Here is a 19,185-nt window from a genome sequence, read left to right as displayed (position 1 = left end):
TTTTAAAACTTAATTGGGTCCTAGCTAGTTAAAAAGATGGGTTGTCTTTTTCACCCAAAAAAAAAGTGTTCCTGACCCTAAAACTACCTCTATTGGCACCCCAATTATTTTGAATTAAAACATTTTGAATTAGTGGAGTCCAAATATCTTCGTCCTTCCTCAACATATGGTGTTGACACCAGTAGATAAAATTTAGATTTCTTCATTACGCCTGAGATTTTTATGTTCAACTATTCTTTGTCAAATAAATGTAATTGATTCAATCTTATTAATTTAATAGTATTAACTTAATACATTATACATTAAATAACTAAAAATCAAAGAGTGAAATTTTATTAATTTAATACTAGTATTAAAATGTGTACGCACACAAAAATATTTATGGGTCTGCCCATGAACGTATCCCGTAGATCTTCCCCAATCCGCCCAAAAAAGTAAAAAAGAATGTCACTGCAGGAAGATCTAGAGCTAGTAACTCCACCGCATGCCTGACACGGGCGGAACGCAAATCATTCGATCTCGTAGATCCGCCGTTTTTGGTAGGCTTCCCAAGAAGATTCCACTGTGTGTAGCGCGATCACCGATCATTCGATTTTCATCTTTAGGGCGGCTGGATGCGGGTTGTCCGTTATGGACATTCTCTTTTGCCGTTTTAGTCTTTAAATTAATTAAATTTCGTCTAGACTTTAAACTTGAATATCTCATTCATCCAGAATTGAATTTGTGAAATTTTTAGCCCTAAACTTAGGAGATAGAAGAGACAAATGCATTAGTATACTCCGTTTCTGAGTTTGACGAGTCAGACTAATCCAAAACCGACTCTGTTCCCAACAAAAGTTTCACAAAAGAACTACTCATGTATAAGTCAATCGTTTGAATAAGGCCGCGGCTTTGGGGAATAAAGAAAATTCTCCGGGGAATAAAGACTTTTCTTAAAACTAGTCAAATAAGATTGACTTTTTATGTTTCTTTTTATTGCTAAGGGGCTTCTAATTTTAGAAGATGTTATAAAAAAAAGACTCCTCCATCTCATCACCTCTCTCTGTCACTTCATCTTCTCGACATATCATCATCTTCTCCGGCAAAAGTCGCCGGCCGGCGACCTTCAAACATAAAAAAAAAATTAATTAATTTTCTCTCTCTCTCAATTTTTTTTCTTACCTCTCTCTCTCTAGAACAGATCTAGAGAGAGAAAGGTTTGTTCGTGTTCCATCACGAACTGAGTTTGTTCGTGTTCCATCACGAACTGAGTTTGTTCGTGTTCCATCACGAACAGACCTCTCTCTCTCTAGAACAGTTCTAGAGAGAGAAGTAAGAAAAAAAAATTTATGTTTGAAGGTCGCCGGCCGGAAAATTGGCCGAGCCGGCGACTTTCGCCGGAGAAGATGATGAGGTGTCGAGAAGATGCAGTGGCAGAGAGAACATATGAGATGGAGGAGAACTTTCAAAAAAATGTATTCTGTATTCCCCATAAAAATTTATTCTCCGGAGAATTTTCAAAAAAATCTGGATTCTCTCGAAAATTTATTCCTCGTAGAATTTTCTTTATTCCCCAAAACCGCGGCCTTGAATAAATGGAAGTCTCTCTAAGAAAGATTAAGTTAAGTAAGCTAGAAGAGCAAAAACAACTAGCAAACTAATATGAAAAGGATATAAATTATTTCCTTCAAATTAATAACAACACAAAAAACATCCAGCATTTATATGTTGTATTTGATACCATGTGGTGTTGGTGTAGAATCAAGATGTACTCTAATATTCTTAAGGAAACCAACAAAGTAGTAGGAGAAGAAGATTGAATAAATAAGTTAAAAATACAAATTAAGTCTACCCACTTCATTCCACAAACTGTTTTTCTTCTTTAATTTGATCACTTTTAGTATTGTCTAAGGATTAAGTCTACCTACGTTTACTCACTACATGTTTGTGTCAACCCACCTCTCTCACTCCCTACCATTATATAAGAGGGGTCACTGAAAGAGCTTGATCATTACCCTCAATTCCCTTTCTCTCATTCTAAAACTATCTATTTCCCTCTCTTGATTTATCACTTATTTGTGTTTTATTTAAAATGAGTATCACAAGAGGAGTTGTGATTGCTTTTATGGTGTTCTTGTTTACAAGATCAAGTTTGGCTGTAGTTCATACCGTAGGGGATGCAGCAGGTTGGTCGGTTGGTGCGGATTACACTACATGGGCCGCTACCAAGACCTTTGCTATCGGTGACACCTTGGGTATTTTTTTTTCTTATTTAAATTTGTACCTTACCATAACTATTAGTAAGTTACGTGTAAGAATAACCCCACATGTAAAAAGGATACTCTAGTGACCGAATTATAATATCTAGGTTCTGTCAATTATTGTAAATTAATTTTGAATTCAACAACCACAAACTTAATATTATACCAGAACTAGGCCACACGTCATAGACAGATAGACTCAACAAATAGAGAAATGTGTTCAGCGTAATTAAAGAAAAACACATGTGAGAATAGTCCCACACCTGATTGGTCTGTGTTTGTCGTGTCATATATGATATATCACTCAAGAAAATCCATTTTAACTAATAAAATGTTGGAAATTTACAACAACTCATGTTTATAAATTATGGTTGTAATTTGATCAAATAATTCTTAATTTTCATGACAGTGTTTAGTTATGGAGGAGGGCATACGGTTGAAGAAGTGAGTCAAAGTGACTACATGAGTTGCACAATAGGCAACTCCCTAAGTTCTGATAGCTCCGGTTCAACCTCGATTTCTCTATTGACATCGGGACCCCATTACTTCATTTGTGGTATGATGGGTCATTGTGACAATGGCATGAAACTACTTGTAAACGTGGGCGGCGGAAACACTAACGATACGTCTGCACTACCACCACCATCATCAATTCTAACCCCTCCTTCAGCCACCACCACCACTCCTCCGACGGCCATCGATCCAGTGTCATCGTCTTCAAATGACACTGAATCTTCGACCCCCATTGGGATGGAACCAACTATCCCAGCGCTCAATAATGATACCAGATCAACCACCACAATCCCCACGAGATCTAGTAGCAGCAGCATCACGCCGACCCCTACGGAAGCTGCCATTCCCAATACGGATGATTCTGGGGCTTCGGACTCCGATGCTGACACACATTCATCTTCGAGTAACCTAGAAGGTCAAACCATGGTTGCATTGTTTACTGGGATGGCATTGTTCTATTTGTTTCATTTCTAAAATTATGGGTTATAATTAGAAATATTTGTGAAGCTCATTTTAGATGGGTATTGGCATGTTTGTCTCTCCGCTCCAGATATCAGGATGCTCCTGCCTTGATTTGGAGCAATTATATCACTTTGTTTCTAGTAGTAGTCTTCTTGGGGTTTGAGAGGACTAAGGATTGTAATATGCTTTAATTTGTAATCTAGCGTTTCGGTTCGTGTTGAATCTAGTTCATTCGTGATTTTTCTTTCAATAAAGTGACCTCTCCTACATTATTGCTCTTCGGCGTAGTTTCTATTTGGCCCTAATTGTTAGTCACACACAGATAGCACTCCACATCATTGCTCATCGCACACACAAAAAAATATTATTCGCACCACACATAATAATCGATTCGGTCATTTACTACTATCAAGTTTTATTCAGAAATCACCTCTTTTTCAATTGTTGGCCGGAACTTCCCACGTCGCAGAAAAATCGGACTTACTCTCTCTCAGGTTCAGCTTTTTATCTCGCTCGATCTCTCACTCAATTTCCCTCTCTCGGGGTTAAAAGAACTACTGATGATGTCAAGAAAGTGGTTCTCCGTTTTTCTTCTTGGTGAAGGATTCTTTTGATTTCTCTACCAAATGTTCTTCCTTCTTCTAATGATCTCAGGTCACATGGGGGGAGGACCTACAAAAAAAATTAAAAGATGCTCTAAAGGTCAAGTCAGTGAGGTGTTTTTAGAGTTAAGGAAGTTATTCAATGAGTGAGAATGCAGATGAAGATCCCCTTCAGGGAAAACAAGATATGCTTTTATAGGTGGCAAGCGGCGACATGGTACAACTGAGACGATGTGGGGCGAGGACACCAACTTGATGAGAGCGCCACGTATTATGGTTGTTAAACAATAGTATATGTTCGAGTGTGTTTCTTACGACACTGGTAGATCCTCTGACATAACGGTTCATGTATGAAAAGGGATCTATGGCTAGATCTGGCCTTCCGCATCACTGCTTTCTCTTTAGGCAGAGGCGAGCTTTAGTTGCAGTGCTTATGTTGAAAGTGTCTTGGATATGGGTCAATATTTAACACGACTCGCGATCCGCTGCGGCCCCGACACGAAATTTTGGACCCGTTTAACAAAGCTGACCTCAGAAGCAGGGTTGACCTCAGAAGAAGGCTTCACTAGAGGCGGTTATTAATGTTAGGAGTATCCATGTAAATATCGGAATTAGAATGAGATTGAGGGGCCGTGGGATTAAGGTTTCAGTGGCTATATGACCTGAAACCCTAAAGATATCTTATCATTCTCACGAATTCCTTGTGTAACTTGTTATTCTTATCATAATGAAAATCATCGCGTATTTGTCTGTCAAGGAGTAGGTTTAATAAACTGAATCATGTAAATATCTCGTGTCCTTTATGATTGTTTATTTTTTATTACTTTTCTTGGTTTCTTGATTTCATCACAACAACTTACTTCTGACGACCTCTTTATATTGTCTCTCTAGTCAGAGCAAGGCTTAAGGGCGGAGCTAGTTCTGATCCACCTTCCTTCTTGCCTTACAAAAAAACAAGTCTCAAGGTGCCGCGTTGACTTCCCTAGAACTCCCTACTATGTTTCAAGACTAAACCAGAACTCATCAGCATAGTTGATTCAGATCTGAAGGAGATGTCCTTCAACCAAAGATGCAATGCGAGCAATTTTTCGGACAGGACAATTGATGAAGAAGATCATCAAGTCTGGATGATTTATGGGTCATAGTGTTTAGCTAGTAACCAACTACGATCGTCGAATTACGAAGTAATTCGCGGCTAACTTCGACCGGATCCTACATCGGGTTACACATAAGAATGTCTATTTGGTCGGATGATATGACTAGAGGGGTGAGACATATAATCATGAGAGAGTCCCGTAAACATGTCTCATAGCCTAAAAGAAGATAGGCAAAGATAGCACAAAAGACCTGAAAGAAGGGATTTTGGATCGGGGGCAAGGTGAAGTTTAGGGGCCGACCAGATCTGCCTAATTGGGCATGGTTTGGGCGGTCACATCTTAGAGAAATAGAGAATTTCTATTTTCGACTATTTCTTTAATCTTATTCAAAAGGACTTTTTGGAAAACCTAATTAGGGTGGGACTCTAACTTAGGGTTCTAATGTCTCTTTGGACTTGAATAAGGTGTAGAATTTTTCAAGAAGCTTTCTTACTCTACAACATCAAGTAGAGAGAGAAAGTGAGCTAATTCTCAAGCTATCTAACTCGTCTTAAAGAAGAAGTGTTCTTTTAATCAAACCACCATTAGAGTTCTAGCTAGCTACAAGGTAGGAGATCAAATTGATCATTCGGGTGTCTTGAGTAGAGGAGCAACACTAGGAGCTCTTAGTCTTCGCATTCAACTGGAAAGGTGAAGGAGATGTCCTTCGACCAAGGATGCAATGCGATCAATTTGTGGGATAGTACAATTGGTGAGAAAGATTATCAAGTTCGGATGATTTAGGGATCGTAGTGTTTAGCTAGAAACCAACTACGATCGTCGAATTACGAAGTAATTCGCGGCTAACTTTATCCGGATCCTACAACGGGTTACACAAAGAGTATCAATTTGATCGGAGGATATGACTAGAGGGATGAGACATATAATCATCGGAGAGCCCCTTAAATATGTCTCATAGGCCTTAAAGAAGTTTAGGCAAAGATAGTACAAAAAGCCCAAAAGAGGGGTTTTGGGCCTAGAACCAAAAAGGGACTTTTTGGTCTCGGATTGGGCTGAAAATCGGTGGGACGCTTCCCCTAAGAGGGAAGGTTATTTCTGCCAATTTTGGCTTGGTTTGGACGTCTCCTCATCAAGAAATTGAGAAAATAGCAACTAGTTTCTATTTTCGACTATTTCCTTAATCTTATTCAAAAGGGTCTTTTTGGAAACCAAATCTGAGTAGGACTCTCATTAGGGTTCTATATAATGACCCTTAGGTCGGTGAATCAGGGGTGGAATTTCTCTAAGAGGTTTCTTACTCTACAACATCAAGTAGAGAAGAGAAAGTAAGTTAATTTCCAACTATCTATCTAGTCAAAGAAGGTGTTCTTCATCCAACCACCATTGGTGTTCTAGCTAGCAACAAGGTGGGAGATCAAGTTGATTGTTCGGTGTCCCAAGTAGAGGAGCTACAATTAGAGCTCTTGGTCTTCTCAAAAGCGATTGGAAAGGTTCGAGGAAAAACTATCGATTAAGGTAATCAATCAAACTAGTTTTACTTATTTATCATTATTAGCTTATGCATGTGATCCTGGGGATACTAATGTTAGACATATGATGTCTGAGATTCCGCTTAGAACATTAGTAGACTACAAAACCCAACAAAAAGTTCGAGAGAAAACTAGCAATTAAGGTAATCCTAAACTCTCAGTTAATTATTAGCTTATGCATGATGATCTTGGGACCATACTAGTGTTAGACATGAGATGTCTGAAATTCCGCGTAGAACACTAGGTGACACCACAACCCAACAAGAGTCACGTCCGTGCTTGCCTTGGGGCCAACATAGAGTTTTAGGTGCCTAGGATACTTGTGTCGACCTCCAACAATGTCTCCGATTAGAGTTGGCCCAGGTAGTAGAGCTCTTTTGTATCCACCTCCCTCGTGTGTGGGCTTCGCAAGTGCAGTCTTAGGGGGGTGGGGTAGTGGATAAGGACATTGGGGAACATTTTCATGTCCCCCAATGTTCGTGTTATTGATTAGGGACATTTGAAATGTCCCCAAATGTCTGTGTTATTGGTTGGGGACATTTCAAATGTCTCCAAATGTCTGTGTTATTCGTTTGGGACATTTCAAATGTCTTGAAATGTCTGTGTTATTCATTTTTGATACGAAACTAGGGACATTTCAAGACAAATTGGTTTTGGAGACATTTTAGTGTAAATTTGGATAGCTGTTGGAAAGAAAATGGATCTCAAAATATGGAAGACATTTGAGGACACTTGGGGACATTTCAGTAAAGAAGATAATAAATATAATTATTATTATCAAATTAGATTAATAATATATAATAAATGATATATAACAATATAATATTTATTATAGTAATAATATTATTATTATTATATTATTATAATGTTATCTTATTATTATATTATAGTATTTTTGTATAATTATTATATTATATTATTATTATATTATTATAATATTATCTTATTATTTTATTACTATATTATTGTATTATTAAATTATATTATGCTATATTATATTATTATATTAATATATTATTATACTATATTAAATAATAAATATTTACCAATTGTCCATCAATGTCCACAGATATTTACGGATGTCTACGAAAATCGAAAAATATATATTTGAAATGTTAATTAAATGGCTATCAATGTCCATAGATACTTACGGATGTCTACGAAAAATATATTTTGGAAATAGTAGTACAAATATATTGTTTCATATGATTAGACAATAATGATAATATTAAAATAATAAATGTCCACCAATTGTCTATCAATGTCCTCAGATATCAACAGATGTCTACAAAAGTCGAAAAATATATTCTTGGAATATGAGTACAAATATATTATTTCATTTAGTTAGACAATAATGATAATATTAAAATAATAAATGTCTACCAATTGTTCTTCAATGATGAGATGATGATGATGATAATAATAATAATAATAATAATATCAACTACACATTTTGTCCTTGGATTCATGTCCTTGGATTCAATATGTTGAAATGTCCCCAAGACATTTTGTCCATGAACCAAATGTCTTGAAATGTCCCCAAGACATTTTGTCTATGAATCAAATGTCTTGAAATGTCCATAAAGACAATTTGTCTATGAACAAATGTTCTGAAATGTCTTAAAATGTCTTGAAATGTTCACGGAACATTTTGTCTCCGAGTGTCCCCCAATGTTCTGATCCACCGCCACCCCCTTAGTCAATTTGTTAACTTCGTGTCGGTTGAATCCGACAGATATTAGTTTTTCTAACATAATATGTGTACCTTAGGCAGAGCAGGGGGTTAGTCTATGCCTTAACTTCTTGTTCTTCGTTCATACTGCAAAGTTGTTGGGGTAAAGATCGCCATAGGTCAGTCATATACTCTACTGACATTATCCGACCTTTTTGAGGGCACATTAACTTTGAAACCACCTAACCTGATCAATCCTCTCAATGCCACGCATTACTACCATGGCTCTTTATTTCGATCGTGATTTACTGATCGAGATCAATACCCATCATTGCAACGAATCTTTTATTTTCTTATAAACATATTCAGGGTTTCTTCTTTCATTTACGCGAAGTATTAATTGAGAAATCTTCTTCCACAGTTTCATATTAGGTTTTCCTTGTTTAATGTCCAACTTTCCTCGCTATCTCGGCTCGAATTGGCTTTGGTGAGAACCTTGATGTCTTTCTTCCTCACAGACAGTCATAGTGTCTTTCTCTAAGACCTAGGAGTTATCATCAGAGATAAATAATTTGTTTCACCCATCCTAACTAAGATTGTCCAAGGCACCTCACTGATAACTCCCAGAATACCGCCATCGACCCAATTGCTAGTTGTTTCCAGGCGTTTGTGGCTTGGTTCTTACTCGTCTTCTTGAGTCGAAATTCTTCGAACTGAATCTTCATCTTCAAACGACTCTTTGTCAAAGCTTATTTGTGGTCTTCCATGTCCCATCATTCATAGATGTCGGTCCTTGGGCTCAGGGTCATCAGGACCACACTAACACTATTACCAATGAGGATCTTGCAGCTTTGCACGTCGAACATTTTAATCTTGATGCATTTGAATTGGTCTGGCATGTTCCTGATCATTGGATATTCAAGACAACTGATCGATTCCTTGGTTTTTAAGGCATCTTGTACCTGTGGCTTTCCATCTTGAATTTGGTTGCCTTGTAATCATCAATATAGAGCGAGTACTCTTTTGACTTACTTTAGCTATTCTTAGAAGAAGAAAAAAAATTGTAATCTCAATGCATTTGGGGGTGTGCATGGACTGTATATCGAAAGAAAATCGATGTCGTGTGATCAATTTCATCAGACATTTGACAAAAAATGAAAAAAGATTGAACCGGTGGAGATGAAGAACTACCTCCAGTACTTATGGCTTCGTGAATGGTGATGAACTTTCTTTGGAACGTCAAATCAAAGCAGGTCTCAAGGAAGAATAAGAATTATTTGTGTATTTTAATGGAGGTGTGAAAAACTTGTTCGTGTATTTTAATGTAGGCGTGAAGAACTTCAACTGGAAATATAACACTTTATATTGGATTCTGATGGAGTTTTGATGTGTACAGAGAAGGGAAGAAGTTATCTTTTTCTTGAACTTAAAAGAGTTGATGTAAAGTGACTTGACAACGTAATAATGAGGTTTGGGACCATAAATATTACGTTTGAAAATGAGATATTGTAGGAGGGGAAAAATAGGTAAAAAAGAAGGGCATCACTATGGCGGAGAGGAGGCGGAAGAATTACAAAAATAGACCAAACTATAAACTCGTCAATTTGGGGGGCATTTTGGTGAAGTAATCATATTTAATGGCCAAAATGGAATCAACCCAATAATGATAGATCAATGGGTGCCTCTATAGGCACCTCCCCCTTTTTTTCTATTGGCGCTCTGCTAGTGTCATTGACTCCAGCCAATTTAGTTTGACAAAAAAAATTTGTAGGCGCAATTCTCTCGTACTGGTACCAGACCGAGACTTCTCAGACTGATTCCAATCTAAGACCTCTCTGACTTGTACGAGCCCGAGACCATTCAGAGTTTTAAGATCTGATAAACTCCATCACTACTTACAAATCACTTTAAAGGTCTGTTTGATACGTATGAAAACATTTGGATGTGAAAACCATTTATTTCTCGTGAAAATCTGATGGAAATTTGATGGAAATTTCTAAAGGCACCCCACATTTTTAAATTTATAGGGTGCGCTTATGGCAATAAATCCGGCCGCCTTTGGTACAACTCAATAGAGTGTGCAACCCTCCCTCGATCTCTCACAATCTCTTTCATTCGTAACTTTTTAGCGTTTATTGAAGAACCGAAGAGATCGATTTGGGATCCAGTGAGGGAGGCGGTCTGGGGATCTAGCCATTGAGATCTCTGGTGAAGTTTTCCTCTTCAAAAACTTATAGGGGGTTCTCTGCTTAAATTTTATACTTCGACTTGGGGATCTAGCGATTTCGGATTTCCCATTTGTAATTCTTCTTCTTCAGAAACCTTCACCACTACAGCAAGATCAAGTTAGGTTTCACCACTCTTAAGTGACGATAAGTGATGGGTTAACGACATGCCCGATGATGAAAAGGTATCAGTCATGTCTTCTCTGGTAAACTCATCAGACCTTACTGTAATATAGACTCACCATTTTTGTCTATCAAGCAAAGCAATATTCCAGCATTCATATCGCTCAAACATGAACCGAAGACACCACTAGTAGTTAATTTGGCAATGTATGCTGACCGAGATTCACCCGCTCTAAATTACTAAACATCTCAACTGGTGAAAATTTAGTGAAACTATTAGCTGCGATGAATGGTAGAAGACGTGAAGGTCTTGCATACCCCTGAAAATCTAATTGAGAGTATTTTCATTTAAGGTTTTGCGCAGCTCCAGCTTCAATTTGATTAATTTAAACTACAACCGTAAAAGGAAACTGCAAAGGCGAAACACTTTATCACTAAGATCATCTCCAAAATGGATACAGTGGACATGAGTTGCCGTCTAATGCTTGCAGAGAAAGAGAGGGGAGATAGACATAAGACGTTTGAGGGAAGGGAATGGAGAAGGAGAGGGAGAGAGTAGGGCGTAAGAGTCACAGGTGAGTAAGAAAACGATTTGACCACCTTTTTGTGGTAAGAATTTTCACCTTTTTTCAAATCTTTTTTTTCCTTGATTGATTTAGCACCTCTTTCACCAAATCAAATAGCAGAAAATCAGTTTTCTTACGAAAATCGATTTCCTCATCTTACTTTCGCATGTACCAAACAAACCCTAAAACAATTCGACATGAAGCCGAAACCTATGATAAACATTTTCTTCGATTTATCCACTTCAAAACTTTTCACACTAGATTAAAAGATAGAATTATAAAAAAAAACTAGGATTTTTAAAAGAGGAATTTGGCCAAAACTCCCTAAAAAATTATGATTTTGGTTAAAAAAGATTCATCAAAGTTTTTTAGGCTTCACCTCCCTGATGGCAATTATGTAATTTTCAATTTCAGTAAAAAGACCAACCTAACCCTAGTCTAAGAAAATACCTTGCAAACACCTTGCACTGCCTTGCAAACACTTTGCACTGCCTTGCAAGGCCTTACAAGGCCTTGCAAACACCTTGCATGGTTTTTGCAAACACCTTGGATAGCCTTGCAAACAAATAGCAGAGCCTTGCGAACACCTTACAGAGCCTAGCAAAAACTTTGCAGAGCCTTGCGAACACCTTGCATGACTTTTGCAAATACATTGCACAACCTTGCGAATACCTTGCAGAGCCTTGCAAAGCTTTGCAAATACCTTGCAGAGCCTTGCAAAGCTTTGCAAATACCTTGCAGAGCCTTGCAAACACCTTGCAGAGCCATGCAAATGGTTTGCAAATTAGTTTTGAATTGATTTAACATGAAATTTGTTTCAAATTATTATATTTTGTCTAATAGAATGTTGTATCGAAAAACTAGTTAAAACCCCTAGAAATTCATAATAGTCATTTTATAAGCTCTAGCACCATCATTTTACTTTTCTTCGAAAAACTTCCAAAACTTTCATGAAATTCTCAATTTGAACATACATACCAATCATGATTGTCCAAGAAAAAAATATTTCTCACAAGCATTTCATCTAACAACTTTATAGCTATTTCAACCAACCTACGTCTTGTATAACTAACTAACGTTGCATTCCAAGCAACAACATCTCTTTCAAGCATTTTATCAAACACATTGTTTGCATCAACTATACTTTCACAACTTCCATATAAATCCAACAAATAAGTTTGAACATAAACATCAAAACTAACAAATTGTCATCCATCATTCATAACTCATTGAAAATAAAGCAATGAAGAAGTTGGATTATACCTTGAAACACTATCAAATTCTCCTTCCATTGAAAGTATATAAAACTTTCTCTCTCTAGAAGTTAGAACCAAAAACTAAATCAAACCCCTTAAAAGCCTCTTCAAACAACAAGCAAATAGATTAAATCACCAAAACCTAAAAACATTAACCTATCTTATAGCCAAAATCGATTCAAATCCCAAAAATTTTAATCGGCGTCGACAATCCAACTCGGTTCGTTCATGAGAAAAACTCAAGTTCCTGATTTATTAGTTAGATTATTACTAGGTATTTCTAATTGAATGAAGGGTATTTTTGACTCTTAAAAAGTTGGTGCCTTTAAAAATGTCCTTCAAGCCTATTTGTATAACTTACTTGGGGCCTAGCTAGTTAAAAAGATGGGTTGTCTTTTTAACAAAAAAAATACAAGAAATTGGGCCTCCTGCCCAATTTCCTGTTTTTAAAATCGATTAAGAAATGAATATCTTTTGAAGTTTTGTTTTACTATTTTTCTTCAACAAATGAATTATAGATGACACCTTTTAGAAAAAACACGATGACATTTAAATTTCTTGATGAAGATTATAGAAGAAAATCGAAAGCGAATGCTTTAGGACAGAATAAATGAAAAGAGGGTGCCAACACCTTTAGAAATTCAAATATAAAGACAAAATAGATAAAAAGACGGTGCCCATATAGAGTAGCAGGCCTAAAACAAAAACGTGGGACATCTATAGACACAACCACTCAGCACGACCTCTTAAGATCTTTTTGGAAACACAAAATGGATTCTTCTCGAAACTTCTGATATCGGTATTTAAGATATCAAAACAAATCTAAGACAGAGAGATAAATAACAAGAAGAAGAATGTTGTCTATAAGTAAGACCCACGAAATCATTAGTTCTCTTTGAAAGCAGTTTAGGTAACCCAAAATCCACACCAAAATGAAAACAGGAATAGTGTATTTCAATGGAGTTGTCTTTTTTTTTTTTTTGATGAACGACAATGGAGTTGTCTTTGTCTCAAACATTCTAAACATTCACATTGAATACCTAAAATGTGCATAATTGAAGGTGTTTCTTAACAAAGGACAATGCTAGATCAACAAACAAACAAGAATTGATGGTTTTAAAATGTTTGTTGTTCTATGGCTTCTAATATTATATCACTTCATTGGATGTATATCTTTTTGGAGGTTAGCAATTCAAAGAATACCTAGTAAATTTTGATATTTTAGGTGTTTTGGGTTGTGTTTAGTTTCTCCCTTTAAAAATGCTGTCTATATTATTACACTCTACTGGGTGGATGTTAGTTGTGGAAATTTGGAGAATCCAAAAATTGTCATATGCATTTGAGTCCGGTAGAGCCTATGATCACCAAAGTTTGAAAACGGGCTCAGACTAGTTAACTCGATGAATAAACGGGTTGGGCTCAAATTTTAGGTGCCACTGGCGTCCTGTTCAAATCCGACAATATTTGGTCAATGGTACCCGCTTGGACACCCAAATTATAACATTGGTTTATTTGCCCAATTAAATAGAGGTTGACAATAGGTCGGGAAAGATAAGAGTCTCAAGGAGAGGTCCAAGCCAGAAAAAGAACAAGAGATTGGTCGAAAAAGTCAGTTTCAGACTGACAAAAAAATGTGATGTCAACAAACTTTTGCACCATAAAAAGTTGTCTATTATCGTACTTAAAAAATTTGCAGTAACATATTTCATCACATAATGTACATTGCAAGACGTCGTGTTTATGCGATGCACATTACATTTTCAAATGCTTTTCTTTTCATTTTGTATTTTGCACAGTGCGTAAGTCTATGCACTGAACATTTCCAAATGTCAATTCTTTTATCTAGTATTGTACATAGTACACGTAGCACATTTTGAAAATCCAATACATAATTTGATGTTTTTCGCCTAATATAAATCATGTGGGCCTGAAAAAACGCATGTGAACCCCACAAAAACATATATACCATACATGTAGTTTACAATTTTACATTATCACATTTAAACCTATTTAGTCATCTCGGACATGACGTTTCAGTCTGAAACTTGACATTTCGGGTTGATTTTTTTTCTTGTGACATGGACTTTTTCTCGTTTTAGGCTAATGCCAATTTTTAGTAAAATATAGTAATTGGATGCATAGGACCACCTTATAGCTAACCATATAGTTTTACGAATAAATACCCGGAGTGTCTTCAATTGTATATACATTTTGAAAATATGATGTTGAGAGTGTGAGCCAATAACAAAGGGAATTATGAAATCCTTTTTATGAAGTGATAGAAGCCCAATATGAGAATGGGGTCATATTTTTTTTTTTTTGTTGAACAGAATGGGGTCATATTTGGTCAAAAACAGAGAATAAGGTAACATTACAAACTTATCAGCCGTTCCGGTCGGGGTATGTAGCCCGCTCATATTTAGAGAGAGAGAGTCCGCTCATATTTAGAGAGAGAAAGTACTTTACTTTTTCGTACTCTCTCTCTATCTAAATATCAACCGGCTCACATACTCCGGCCGGAATTAAGCCGGGCATCATTGTGTCATTTTCCCAAACTTATTATACAGCTGTCTGTAATAGGATGAGTTTTTTTTGTCACACCCATACACTTGACAACAAGATTTTGTCACACATTCCTACACTTGAAAACAAGAGAAAATGACAGAAAAAGGGATGATAACACGCATTTGGTGAAAGAATCATACAAAAATAATAGAAGAAACTACAAAAATATACACATTAATAGTAAGAATTAACAATCTAGAAGAGAGACACGAAATTAATTAGGGTAGAATGTGTTGATCGGTCCATAAACTTAACTTATTTTTGCAAATTGACTCTATTTCTGAAAGTTTGTCTTTCAATTGATAATTATTTAATTAAGGAAATAAGGAGAAATTCTAATTCAGAATGAAACCAAAAAAACAATTGACTTACACAGAAATGGAGTGAGAAAGGAACAAAGATAAAAATCAAATCAATCTGAACCGCACATCTATCATCATCATCATCATCATAATCATGAACCCATCACAATACCAAATTAATAATAAACAGAACAAATTTAAACAACCAAAATACTAAAATTAAAAACTAATTAAAAAACCCAAATCAGAATCTTCAATTGAACTCCACAAAAATATGAAATTCAAAAGAAAATTCAGATCTACATCATCAACAAAGTAGCAGCAGCAGCAAATAATCCGACGCCAACAGATCCAGATATTGAAATTCTGTTCAGAGAAACGGCGCCGTTGTCATTATCGGAGGTAGATCCACCTGGTGTACTAGCAGGAGGTGTTGCTGGTCCGGCACTGGAAGGAGTTGGAGCGGAAGTAGGAGGAGCTGGTGGAGATGAATTAGGTGAAGTCGATGGAGATGGACTTGAAGCTGGTGGAGGAGTAGCGACGGCGGTCGGAGATGGAGATGGAGATGGAGAAGTGGCGGTCGGAGTTGGAGGTGGAGTAGCGGCGGTCGGAGTTGGAGTTGGAGTTGGAGATGGAGTAGTGGCGGTCGGAGTTGGAGTTGGAGTTGGAATTGGAGATGGAGTAGCGGCGGTCGGTGGAGAAGCTTTAGGTGGTGATTGGGTCGGAGCACCTGCTGGTGCTGATGATGGACCTTGAGCTATAGCGGATCCGATCATTAAAGCTGATATGAAGAGAACGATGTGGAGTGAAGACGCCATTTGTGTTTCGGTGTTAGAAGTTCTAGAGAGAGAAAGAGAGAGAAGTCTAGGGCGAAGGAAGAGAGAGAGAGAAAGTGGAGGGGTTTTAGAGAGAGAGAGAAAGTGGGCAAAAGAAGAGATAGAGAAGAAGAAGATTATATAAGCTAACAACAACAATGCATATATTTGCTATGCCTCGTGGTGGCCTAAGCTAAGGACATCGAAGTTTGAAGTTTCAAACACCTGTCTGTTGACGTACATATCAAGTGGGTAAAACTCACCCCCACTAGGGTTTACTTTTCTAAGCCCCTCTCCATAAGTATTTGTTCTAGGTCCAATAATCACACTAGGAGAGGTTAAAGAATAAAATTGTTAATCTACTTTTGTATCATCAATCGTGCTTTATACTATAAACCTATATAAGATAGTCCTTGGATGGAACATATTACAGTTTGTATGAAATAAATTCGTAAACCATATTAATACGGAGTACAGTTTACTACATCAAAAACTTGTATAAAAGTCGATTGATGGTTTTTTTTTCTTTTACTTTTGATTCTCGTAACCTAACTTCTAACATCCGAAAACGACTGATAGATTTTTCTTTTACTTTTGATTCTCATAACGTAACTCGTACTCTCCCGCCCTGCTATCCCTAATTATTTGATATTGTTTAAAACTTTAATGTGGTTAGGAGGTTTTAAATATTTAGAATAAAGTGTCATTTTTTCTAACATGTGACCAAAATGAAAACTATCAATTTTTATATTCTTAACTAGTCAATCTACATTGAATGTGTTCAAATTTTTATTGAAAATTAAAGGAAAAGAATTGAAGTTTCATAGTGTGCCTAATAGATAAAATGAAAAGGGCCAAATAAAAATAAAGAACAAGAACGGAAAAGTTGACTTAATATATACCCTCCATCATGTTTCCCAAGCATAAAAGGAACTAATTGATATCTTATCATATGAAATAAGAAAAATTGATATGTCTCACTCTGAGTGTCTCTCAAAATCAATAAAAAACGAAATAATTTGTGGTTTATTCATCATTTTCCTTAAGAGGTGAGAGTCTTTATTTATTCTTTTCACTACCTTCTACAGTATAATATTTTGACAGCAATGTTTTTGTAGTAAAAACAGAAAAAAATTAGTATCTTATCGAGTGTCTAGATTGTTCATACTAAATCATTAATCAAACAAGTCTAGACTCAAATAATGTTTTTCAAATGAAATGATGAAAGAATTTATACTTAGTCACCTGCCATAAGTGACATGCCAAGTTATTAACTTTTCATTTATGATAAATCAAGGTAAATATCCCTCTCATGTTACCAATCTAATATTGTTCAAGAAGAAAAATGAAGGAATTATGTTTTATTTGGAAAATACTTCAACAAAAAAAAAAAATGTTTTATTTGGAAAATGTTTTGTTGTCCCAAGGGACATTATGCACGGTGTGGTACATGATTGTTCAAATTTCTATATTCATGTTCCTCTTCGAATGTTCTAAAAAAACCGAAAAGAATTATGTCGTCATATTCCATAAGAGTAAATGTATGCCGTTACTTTTTCTAAATTTGACAAGTTAAAGTTTAACTTCTCATATTGTTTTCCCAATGTCAATACTTTTCAAATAAGAAGGGAAAAGAGTTTACGTATTTGTAAAAGAGCATATTAAGGTTCTACTATTGACTGATTAAGGATTTGTTTTCACACTGATAATACGGTGGTACGGGTTGAAGTGTTTTTCTAAGCAAAATAAAAGAAATGAGGTGTCTAATGATTAAAACACCCCTCTTTATTTTGTGTTTTTCAATCATGTGCCCTTAAGGTGCCTTTGAAAATGTAAATTGTGTTTTTTAGATGAAAACTATTGCATTAAAGCATGGTGGCCAATACGTGGACAACCGTTTTTCTTATATGGACAACTATTTTATTTGGACAACCAGATAAATTAAAAATTTATATATGGACACCAGTTTTTAAGGGGACAAATCTCTATTATTTTTACTCAAGTCCTCTTACAATTAGATGTATTATGTTAACTCCTCCCTCTTTTTTCCATAAACCGTAAGTTATTTTGATCTTCTGGTTCTACTACTTCATCTTCATTACCAACACCCAAATTTTCAGAGAGAAAATTTTTGCAGAAACATAATTGATTATGACATCAAACAAAGGGAAATGAATTGTTGAAGAATCGTCCCAAAGGAAAATTTAAGATCTAAGAACTCTAAAACCCTAAAACTTTTAAAACCTAGGAATCAAATACTTCAAAACCCTAGAAATCATTTCTTTTTAACAAACAAGTAAATCTGCTAGTGACTCGCGGGAGATCGACGAAACACGAGCAGATCACCAGCAGATCTGCTCGTTTTAGCGCACGACTGCTACTGTTCGTGGATTTCAAACTCCCGAAATCAGTAGTTGCTACTGTTCAGGAGTTTCTTACTCTACCCATCATGAACTTTGGATTCATTAACAACTTACCAGGAACTGGGTTCTTCTCTAAATTGGATTTGGTGTCTAGAACTAAATCCATTACTACAATTGCACAATTTTCTAAACAAATTTTGGTGATATCAACATTTGGGGATGATGTCTTTTTTCATTTGTTCCTTGGGTTTTAAGTTCCGAAAACAAATATCAATTCCCAACTACTGTGAACAAAAGATTGAACCAGAATAGAACTACCCATGAAATTACTATGCATAACAGGTACTGTGAACAAGCTTAGTTTGGCTTGGAAATCAAAGTTTTGTTCAGTTTGTGTTATTGAGTTTAATTTTGTAGTTGATCAAACTACACTTTGGATGACAAGTTTAAAGAAGAAGAACAAGAACAAGAAGAAGAACAAAAAGAAGATGATGATGATGAAGAAAACAGTTTAGGCTTCCAATTTTTACTACTATTAGTTTTGTTAATGGTCCACCAAGGAATGAAACTTCGTTTTCGGTGGAAATTTCGGTCGGCCCAAAAGTGGAAACGTTTCGTGGAAACGTTTCGTGGAAACGTTTCGGTCAGTGTGGAAGTTTTACAAATCTATGAAAACGATAAAAATATCATGCAATTGTATCTAGCAAAACTCTTTAATCATCAATAAGCATAAAATAGATGCAATCTTGTGACATTGCCAGCCAATGTCACTGGTTCTGCATTTACGTGATAGAAATTAAAATAAATATTAGAATAACACTATTGAAGACGGATTTGTAACGACATTTGTTAATT

General features: G+C 36.0%; 2 protein-coding genes across 2 annotated transcripts; one reads left to right on the top strand and one right to left on the bottom strand.

Moving 5' to 3' along the window:
- Window positions 1-1,989: 1,989 nt before the first annotated feature.
- On the top strand, window positions 1,990-3,482 carry LOC147567119 (uncharacterized). Its single transcript, XM_086668999.1, has 2 exons — window positions 1,990-2,234; window positions 2,650-3,482. The coding sequence occupies exons 1-2, from the start codon at window positions 2,072-2,074 to the stop codon at window positions 3,225-3,227; spliced, it is 741 nt and encodes a 246-aa protein (XP_086525125.1). The 5' UTR covers window positions 1,990-2,071; the 3' UTR covers window positions 3,228-3,482.
- An 11,645-nt stretch (window positions 3,483-15,127) lies between these two features.
- Window positions 15,128-16,142, bottom strand: LOC147567118 (uncharacterized). Its single transcript, XM_086653744.1, has one exon. It carries the CDS (start codon window positions 15,968-15,970, stop codon window positions 15,452-15,454), a length of 519 nt encoding a protein of 172 aa, XP_086509870.1. The 5' UTR covers window positions 15,971-16,142; the 3' UTR covers window positions 15,128-15,451.
- Window positions 16,143-19,185: the final 3,043 nt, after the last annotated feature.

The sequence above is a fragment of the Eschscholzia californica genome, unplaced genomic scaffold, assembly GCF_041429995.1.
Source record: "Eschscholzia californica isolate CP2 unplaced genomic scaffold, dmEscCali1.0.p SCAF_1, whole genome shotgun sequence".
Lineage (NCBI taxonomy): Eukaryota > Viridiplantae > Streptophyta > Magnoliopsida > Ranunculales > Papaveraceae > Eschscholzia > Eschscholzia californica.
The sequence above is the reverse complement of the archived record's forward strand: the minus strand, read 5'-3'. Positions and strand labels throughout refer to the sequence as shown.